Source organism: Carassius carassius, chromosome 11 (assembly GCF_963082965.1).
Source record: "Carassius carassius chromosome 11, fCarCar2.1, whole genome shotgun sequence".
In the NCBI taxonomy this organism is placed as follows: Eukaryota; Metazoa; Chordata; class Actinopteri; order Cypriniformes; family Cyprinidae; genus Carassius; species Carassius carassius.
Genome location: NC_081765.1, coordinates 25,529,670 through 25,539,337, shown reverse-complemented (window position 1 = coordinate 25,539,337; position 9,668 = coordinate 25,529,670). Strand labels below are relative to the sequence as shown.

The 9,668-nt window shown below is 37.5% G+C and overlaps 1 protein-coding gene across 2 annotated transcripts; it reads right to left on the bottom strand.

Annotated features, from left to right (window-relative positions):
- Positions 1-512: 512 nt before the first annotated feature.
- sec22a (SEC22 homolog A, vesicle trafficking protein) lies at positions 513-8,723 on the bottom strand. Of its 2 annotated transcripts, none has more exons than XM_059562272.1 (8): positions 8,503-8,723; positions 7,887-8,079; positions 6,501-6,664; positions 2,373-2,552; positions 2,060-2,178; positions 1,629-1,694; positions 985-1,185; positions 513-950 (listed from the first exon to the last, which is right to left on the bottom strand). In XM_059562272.1, the coding sequence occupies exons 2-7, from the start codon at positions 8,066-8,068 to the stop codon at positions 985-987; spliced, it is 912 nt and encodes a 303-aa protein (XP_059418255.1). In that variant the 5' UTR covers positions 8,069-8,079; positions 8,503-8,723; the 3' UTR covers positions 513-950. The 2 variants fall into 2 exon arrangements, with proteins under 2 accessions (XP_059418255.1, XP_059418254.1); XM_059562271.1 differs by having other exon boundaries at positions 514-950; positions 8,534-8,723.
- Between the last annotated feature and the right edge of the window lie 945 nt (positions 8,724-9,668).

Here is a 9,668-nt window from a genome sequence, read left to right as displayed (position 1 = left end):
AGCACACCTGCAGATAGCATAGAGGACTAACAAATAACACATCTGATTATGCTTTCAGAGAAGAGACGTCTGACTAATGACCATAGTGACACTAAAACTAGGCATCTATGAAAGCATATGACAAAATAAAACCTGTGGAAATAAGTGAAAATCCAGCAGTTACATTTCACATACAGTATATAGGCAGCTATAAAAAAAAAAAATCTTGCATGAGTTTTAACAATCAAAATACAGAAAAAAATCGTACAAAAAAAATCTAAAATTGCATCGTAAAGGACCAAGGTATTGCTCACCCAAACATGACATTTTGAATAATTTCTTTATTCCGTGAAACAATGAATAATTACCACAACTGTCGAACAAGAGAACTACTAAACTAATGAAAAAGAACTAAACTAGTGAATACTAAACTTACATTTTGGTCTGTTCCTTAAAGTGCAACAGTGCCTGCCCTCCATAGAGATTTTACAAAGTCGTCATTTAAGAGTTACAAGCTATATATATATATATATATATATATATATATATATATATATATATAAAATTGACAGACCTTGTTCACAATCCACGTTTATTGTATGGAGGAAAGCCCTGTGAACATTTTTTGAGAAATCTAGACGAAATTTTCATTTTTGGGTGAGCCATCTTTTTAAGTCCTGATGTCAATTAAAACTAAAAATAACTAAAACTCCTTCTTATTGGAAAATATATTAATTGTGCACATCAGATTCATATAGTAATGCTTTCTTTAATATTCCATGCATGAATCTAATACTGTTATGAACCTTTTGCTTCAATCAGAACAGCAGTTTCTCATCTGTGACCTCAACTGGATGTCAAACAGCAGAAAGTGTTTCTTGAACAACATCAAAATAATTTGTTAAACCTGGTTCAAAATAGTTTTTTTGTCCTCAGATGGGGTGGGAACAGGTTGGGGTTGCCATATTGGGCTAGGTTACGCAGTTTTGAAAGAGCTGAAGAGGGTCAAACGTTGTAGTCAGGTGATTTGCCCTGCGGTTGTCTCAGGTGGATCTGCAGAGTGATGAACGCTCCCACCGTCACGTGAAAGAGGATCTGCCACAAGTTACGGAGTTCATACAGATACATGTTACATAGACAGATCATAGCAAAGGCCAGGAATGACTTGATGTTCCTCCAAACTGAGAAGTGCACGAACAAGTAACACTACATATAGAAACAGAAAGAAGAGGAAAATGTTTTTAACAGAAAGAAGTAAATTCAGTACAGTACAGTTCAGTCTTTCAAAACATAATACTTTCATATCGTAGTTTTGATCAATTTAATGCATCCCTACTGAAAAAAAGGATCAGTTTCTTAAAAAATAAATAAAATGAACAGAAGTGTATTCTCTGAAACCAAGTGAATATATTAATATAAATTTTTGTAAATGTATTTTGCTATGAGAATTTTCACAAGGACAGAAGACAAAAATACTGTTTTAGTATTAAGTATCTACAATACTAGCTGCTTTTGTTTGATGCTAATAAAAACGCAATGTTTCACCAATTTTCCAGATGTGATATATTAGCATCGGTTGGTCAGACAGAGACGCAGGGCAGAGGAAATGAAGGCTGACAGTAACTCACGGTCTGACGGCTGTCACTTACCTGATACAAACAGGCCGCGGTTCCGAGGAAAAAAGCAATTACGTAATTAAAGTCTTCATCCTCGTTCTGCAGATGGAAGCAGAAAAAGAGGAGAGACAGGGTGCTGTGTTAAAGAGAGAACAAATTACAACAGGAAGCTATGTGCTAAAACACAGGATGAATTACTTAGAGCCAAGACTCGAGTGCTCACTTATCAGTGCATTATACAAAGCGAAGCAAAACTGTTTTGTTTACGGAAGAGGAAAATCACATAAGTGCAAAGTCTGACGAATTATTCAAGAGAACTTTTACTATCCATTAGTTATGATTTATTAGATTACAATGGCACTTACACATTTAAAAGTAAAGTTTAATCCAACGTTTTCATCAATAAAAGAAACAAAGCCCAAAATAAAGTGCCAGCATTACTATTAGTGCATGATTTAAGTTACCTGCAATACGCTTTCTATTGCGTGGACTCCCCGCAGCAAGTTAAGAGCGCCACACAGGACACTTAGGACGCAGGCGACGATACCCGACAGGGTGATGGCCTCGAGCCTTTGATTAGGAGCTGCAGGAATAAATCAAGCATAAAATCTGTGTCAAACTGTAGCAAAATAACTAGATTTGAAGATCTGCCACAAAGGTAACCCGCCGTGCAAAGCGTCTACCATTATGCTAGGCTGTTCTGAGTATGTATGTTGTCATGGTCTTTCAAAACGCTCTGCTTTGTGAGAAGAAAAGTGGGAATGTTGTGTTCTCTACCTATGCCTTTATATTTAGACTTCTCGTGTTGTGAGAAGCCGTTGATTGATCTGATGTCCTCCGCGGACAGCTGATAAGGAGGCCGGAGCTTGATCTCAGTCTGCATGTCAGCCAGATTAATCTTGGTCGAGAGGGAACGTGGGCTGTTGTAACGCTGCTTGGTTTTCCGAATGAAGTTATCTGTCAAAACCATAAAAACGACACAGGCACAGTAAATGAATGCTTCAGACACAACATGGTCTATGTTACAAGTGGCTTCCGAGCATTTCAAATCACATTAAATGGATGATCTTGAGGTTGCGTTTATTTTTTTATTCCGATAAATCCCAAAGATTCCTAAACAAGGTGCAGCCTTATAAGTGACTACATTTAAATGTTCCACATTAGATGCAACTCCATTAGTGTTTACTCAAACTCACCATTCTTCAGAGACTCAATGAATGCGCAAGGTTGGCAAAACTGCCCATGTAAAAAAAAACTAATATAAGCAGAACTAATTATTCCAAATATTTCTCAGTTCAGAATAAAATAAATGAGACGAGACAAACAAAATAATGACAAGAAAATGCATTTCTACTGGGTTGTCCTGATTCTTATTGGCAGATTCTTTTAATTCTGAATAATAATAGTAATAATAATCAGTTTGAATAAGCCTGACAAATCCATCAGCCATCCATTAGTCTAAGCAGATTCTAGAGACAATTGCTGCCAAGGGTTTCTACAGGCTTACTATGCTTTTGGGAAATGCAGTCCAGAACGATTACTGAATCAACATCTGACTCAGTCACTCACTGAACTGCAAGTTCTTATTACTTTCAGTGATGTCCGTCTCTAAATGATGTAAGTGTGCTTAAGGTTCATGAAACTTAAATCAGTCTTATTACTGGCTTGTTGGTTGTTCATAAGTTATCATGTAGTTGAAGATCATGTTTGAGTTTAAACTTTGAGTAATAAATGACATTTACTGCAAACCGACGGGTTTATTAGTACGTATAAAGCACATATTAATACCTTATTCTGCACGACCATATTTTAGATCCCTTAAATCCTTCCCCATACCTTACCTAAACTAAAGGGATGCACGATCATGATTTTTCATGGCCGATTCTGATACCGATTTTTTTTACAAGCAAACTGGCCGATTCCGATACCGATTTACGATTTTTTAAAAATCTTTAAGCAACAAACAAGAAAGAAGGAAAGTGTGCATAAACAAGATGTTTATTTGGTATTTAATAGGCCAAACTGGCTTTTGTCTATTGAAAACAATAACCGTAACAATCTGAAATTAACGGCAGTAACTGCACAGTAAGTAGCCTACATTTAATACAAACATAGATGGTACAGACATCAGCATTTAGCTTTTGTTTTTGAATTGGGTTGAAACTACATAGAACTGACCTTAAATTAAAAGATTAACTGTAACCATGTGAAATTAAAGGCAACAACTGCATAGTTCTACGGTCCAAACACCACAATCAACACACATTCAATAAGAGGTTTCTTAATCAGCATTCAGTATTTTAGTTTTTAAATTTGGGTTTAAATTTAAAACAAGGTCTTTACCAGTTAGACTAAATAAAAGTATGCTATATAAATACATTATTCCAAAATGTTCAAAACAAATAATGTTGAAGCGAATAAAACAAAGATGCAAAGTGTTTCATTCATCCAATTAAAAAATAAAAAATAAATTAAGGTAATGACTATATTTTTTTTACTTAAAATAAAAATAATCATCCTATACAGAACTGACTTTTACTTCTGGCTTTTCAAACATGTATGCAAGTTCTACTTTACAAAAAAAAAAAAAAAAATCAGTTTTGTCACAGTTTAGTCAGTTTCGTTTCTCATCCAACACGTGAGAAGTTGAGCTGAACATTCCTTCACTGTCTCCGCGTGTGCAGGGCACGATCAGGTACAGTAGCTACGCTGGCGCAGCTTCAGTGAGCAGGAAAGGGACTCTTATTCTGTGCAGTCGGCAGTTCGTTTCCTGCTATCTGTGCCTCAGACGTGTAGCTCTCATAGACAGTAAAAGAAATGGACACAGCGACCCCATTGGAACTCAATTGAGACAAGTCAAGCCCATTTTTAGCGATTTTTAGCACTTCCGTTTCTGACGCGCAGACTCAAACTAAGCATGATGACGTCAGCAACCTGTCTGACAGATGTAAATCTTCTAGTAGCTGTGCGTGCAAACTGCCATCTTGCAGAGACTGCGAGCTTGAGCGGTGAGTTTTTTGGCGTGAGTGAGCAGGAGTAAGTATTCTGATTAATTATTTTGTATACTATTTTAAACTGTAACGCCAGGGCTTGTATCTATGGGCTTCTCTCTTGACGTCTCCCCGATTGTCTGCGAGCTTCTCCTCCTGTCTGTACGGTAATTTCTCTACTGTGCGACAGAGAGTCGAGTGGTTATGACGCAATCGTTAGCCTATTTTTACAAAAACTGTTTCTACGGGGCCATAATGTAACATAGAAGGTAATGGAGCCCTTTATACATTGTCGTGTATCTTTAGAAATAAATAATGGACAAATGGAGTCTTTAAACGCCTCAGATGTAAAGTTATTCGCTGTCAAAGTGACGCCAAAATGAATGGGAGTCAATGGGATGCTAACGCAAGTGAAGTTCTGCTACAAGATGGCGGCACTCGGCCGACTTCAACTTCCGGTCGACTTCCTTCCCGCCTGGTAGCTCTGCACTTCCAGTGCTGATCGGCTGCCCGTGTCCTGCCGCTCCTGCGCACAGATTTCGAAATACTTCCACATAAATGACATGATGGCGAATGATTACAATGCAGTATGTGCACGCGGGCGCACTTCCGCAAAAATCGGCCGAAAAAAGACCAAAAACCGGCCGATTGCCGATCGCGTATTTTAAGCAAAAACTGTCCGGTTCCGATTTATGGCCGGTCAACCGGTGCATCCCTACTAAACTTAACAACTACCTTAATACTAACTTTTAATAAGAAGCAAGTTAGGAGTTTATTAAAGAACAACTCTCAGTTAACTGTGAAGAAATGTTCCCTTTAAGAAACTAATATTTAATTCAGCAAGGATGAATTAAATGTATCAAAAGACATGATAGTATAGATATTTCTAATGTTACAGAAGATTTGTTTTTTAATTAAATGCTGTTCTTATGAATTTTCCATTCATCAATCATGAAACTCCTGAAAAAAGTACCACAGTTTCTACAAAAATATTCGGCAGCACAACATAAGAAATGGGTTTTGAGCACCAAATCATCACATTAGAATGATTTCTGAAGGATCATGTGACACTGAAGTAATGGCTGCTGAAAATTCAGCTTTTCAGAACAGATTAAAAAAAGTTATGTTAAATTGTAATCATATTTCACAATATTACTGGTTTTACTGTATTTTTTGATTAAATGAATCCAGCTTTGGTGCGTATTATGGCGCTTTTCCACTACACAGTACCAGCTCGCCTCGACTCGGCTCTGTTTGGTTTTCCACTGTGTAAAAGTTGTACCTGTACCGGCTTCCAGGTACTTTTTTTCGTACCACCTCCGGCGAGGTTCCAAGCGAGCTGAGGCGATACTATAATGTGACGTGAAAATACAGCAGACTGCTGATTGGTCAGAGAGAATCGTCACTATTCACTGCGTCATCATTACACGCGCCAGCAATAGTATCCAGATAGTTTTTTCAGCAGTGTTTCGTTTTGCGGCCCTCTCCTGAAACAACGTTTGTCTTCTTGCTGTGAGAAACAGCCACATCCCGAGGATCAAAAACAACATGCACTCGATTTCCTCCATTGTCCTGTGTGTGTGGGTAGCGGGTGTGTGTCGCGTAGAAGATTACGTCACGGCAGTTTCCTGCAGCGTCGCTATGACAACCAGGTACTATTGTGGAGGTACTATCTGCAATGGAAAACGGAGCGAAAAGCGAGCCGAGGCGAGTCGAGTCCAGCTGGTACTGGTAATGGAAAAGCGCCATTAGACTCTTCTTTCAAAAACATTAAAACATCTTACTGACCCCAAACCTCTGAACAGTGGTTTAAATACAAATGTATTAATTAATTAAATGATATTGAAAATATATTTAAATATAGTCCCCTTCTGCACAAAGAGATTTCTGTCAGAAACGGCCTCTAGAAACTCACCAAACTCAATGAAAGAGAAGGGCCTCAAGGCGCTGTTGATCCGCTTGGTGTCATACGTCACAATGAACTCTCTCTGAAGCTCGTCCAGGAAGCTGAAGGCCAGGACATTGGGATAGTTTTCTGTGCAAACCATCAAGTACCCGACTCCAAGAGAGCTTGTGAAACTATGAAAATCAAGACATGTAATAGTTTACATCATACTCAATTTAATTGGACATGTGGACATCGGTGGACAAATAGGATGGGATTATTGAATGGACAACTCCAAACAATCACACTGTTTAAAAATCAGCCTTTACACCCGTTCTGAATCAGTATGTTCACAGAGTTATCTTTGAACACTCTGTTTTCTCTTTGAGGACAGTTTTGTGACTCGCCTCAGGAAAGAAACTTGTGTCTCTTCAGATTAAATTCTGTTTGGAGAGATGAAACAATCCATTGAGTCACTCCAGAGCCTGCTTATGAAATTTGGAGTGATGAGTAGCAGCCAGACTAGTGATCACCCCTGTGTCCCTCAGTGTAATGCATCTGAATTAGACCTTGCTGAAGGAGAACAGTTGGCAGTCAGACCAGTGCACCCCACTGTGTCATTTGTGTTTGCCGGGAAGTTTTAATTAAAGGGACGGTCACCCAAAAATGAAAAATCTGTCATTATTTAGTCATTATTGTCAGTCGTTCCAATCCTGTAAGACTTTATTCTTTTACAGAACACAAAATGAGATATTCTGAAGAATGTTACAGCTACCATACAACCTGTCAAACTCCAAAACATATGTACAGTATAAGTAGATTACGTTTACTGTGTTTTAAAATTATTTCTGGAGCTTAATAGCCCACAGTCACTATACTGTATGCTTGCACTGTATGGAAAACAACAACATGAAGGTGAGTAAATGATGACAGAATGTACATTTTTGAGTGAACGGTTTCTTTATCAAAAATGCTTTCACATCAATTTGAATTGAAATGGATGATTCGTGCATGATTGCTTCCCTATGTACCATCAATATAATATAGTTAGTTCTGATAGACAGTCATTAGAAATATAACAAAGTGTTTGCTTTTGCCACAGTTTGCTATGGTAGATAACTATATCGTTCGGAAGCTTGTGTAGCACTTAGATTTTGGCAAAAATTGTATGCAGTAGGTGTGTATAGAGATTAACTGTGAGTTAGTAAAGAAGAGTTGCAAAAAGCATGGTTCTAAATGTGTACGATTATATTAGCTCAGTAATTAATAAAACATTTACACTGCATGGAACTTACAGACAGCAGCCACATTGTCATATTAAAAAAATGTCAAAATCCCTTGAAGTACAAATGCATTTCCAGTGTAACACACTGCGAACACCACAGTTGGTTTAACACGACTGCATTAATAACTCACTTAATGTTGTAAAGGCCAGATCTGAGCGAGCAGCGATCAGGAAACTCGCTGAGTTTTTTGGACAGACCCTTGAGATGTTTCTTAGTCTCCTGAAATCCTTTATCCTGTTCATAGTCTGTGGAGGCCGAGAGAGGTAGACCATCCCTTACTCTCACCACAGAGGCAAACAGCACCATAGACATCCTACAGACACCTGGAAGAATGAAAGAAAACCAGAATTCAGGGCATGTAATGCGCCACCCCACTCTCTCTGTTTTCTGCTGACAACTTAGAATATACAGAAGTAGAAACTAAAATAATATGAAATAAGTACGATTGATAAAGTCTAGAGTCTCGTATGGATTCTATACTATATATCTATATTCGATATCTAACAATTATGAAATCTGCAGCACACTGTGCTAAGCTAATAATAACATTAGCATGTTTGCTGATAGCTTGTCATCAGATCACATCGGCTGACAGTCCTATACACTACAAAAGCACACATCTAATTATACAGGCTTATAACTGAAAGCAAATAACTAAAAATACACTTTGCAGTTATACGCAGTGATGTAGATGTCACTGCTACCATAGCAAGACTGTTAGCAGCATGAAATTAAACGACTCTTACTGCATGCACTGTAACTGTTAGCTGTACGTACCTACTGATATAAGCCGTTTTGATATATATTAAGACATTATAATCCTTTTTGAGATATTTTGCTAGTATACTATCGTGAACGCTGAGCTCTTCAAGTAGATTTCATAGCAGATGCTTGTGCTCAAGTTTGATACAGCTTCGGCCAATTTCGTCTCATCTTCGTCGTAGTTCGATTTAGCTTCGGCTTTGTTCGGCAAAATTCGACGTGCGTGTCAGTCTGTGTGACGTGGCTGGATGCAAAAGCATTATGGGCACTGCTTGAAGTGTACGCAGATGATGATGATGATGAATGTAAATTCATATTAAGCTAGCCTACTATTTTAATGTTAAACTTTACTTTTCCATTTTAAAAATAAAACCTCAATAATAAAAATCACTTCTATCTAAATAATTTACTGCTCATGAATCCCAATAAAATAAAAGAAAACATAATATGGGTGATATTTAATATCAAAAATAAAAAATGGACGAACTACAGTCAGATTAGATAAATCACATTTAAAATGTTGATGTTTGGATGATCAACATCTTATCCGGTAATATTTCATGTTATGTAACCGCCACATACATATCTCCGTTTTATAGCCTCTGCTTTGAATTTAAACATCCTTGATTTAAAAACCCCATTATTGTATTGTTCCATTTCATCACTCACTCTTCTGAATTTAATGTCTTTATAAGGATGAAACCGCGAGCTCTTCAGTCTAAAGTGTCCTCCTGGAAACATCCACTTTACAGCATACATTGAAGATTGATTCTCTCTCATTGGACAGCTTGATAAATAACTGGCAGTCTACAGCTATTTAGTGCAGGAGTGTCAGGGTGACAAGTGAAGATGTTGTCACGCATAATGACAAGATATAGAGTAGGCTGAAAATACTGTAGGCTAGCAGCTTATGGAAGAGTAAAAGATTAACCTGATGCGGTAGTAATATCAATTTTATGGATGATTAAAAACAACAGCAGAATTATTATGGATTTTGAGCAATGCTAAACTCACAGCCTTGGGTGTCTTTTTTCATAAAACCCAATTAAAGCACAAAAATGTCTTATTCTGCTGCTGTTGCTGCTGAGAAAATATATGCTTTTTATTTGTATTTGTTGTTTTACTTTTACTGCCACATCTGTGAAAGGGA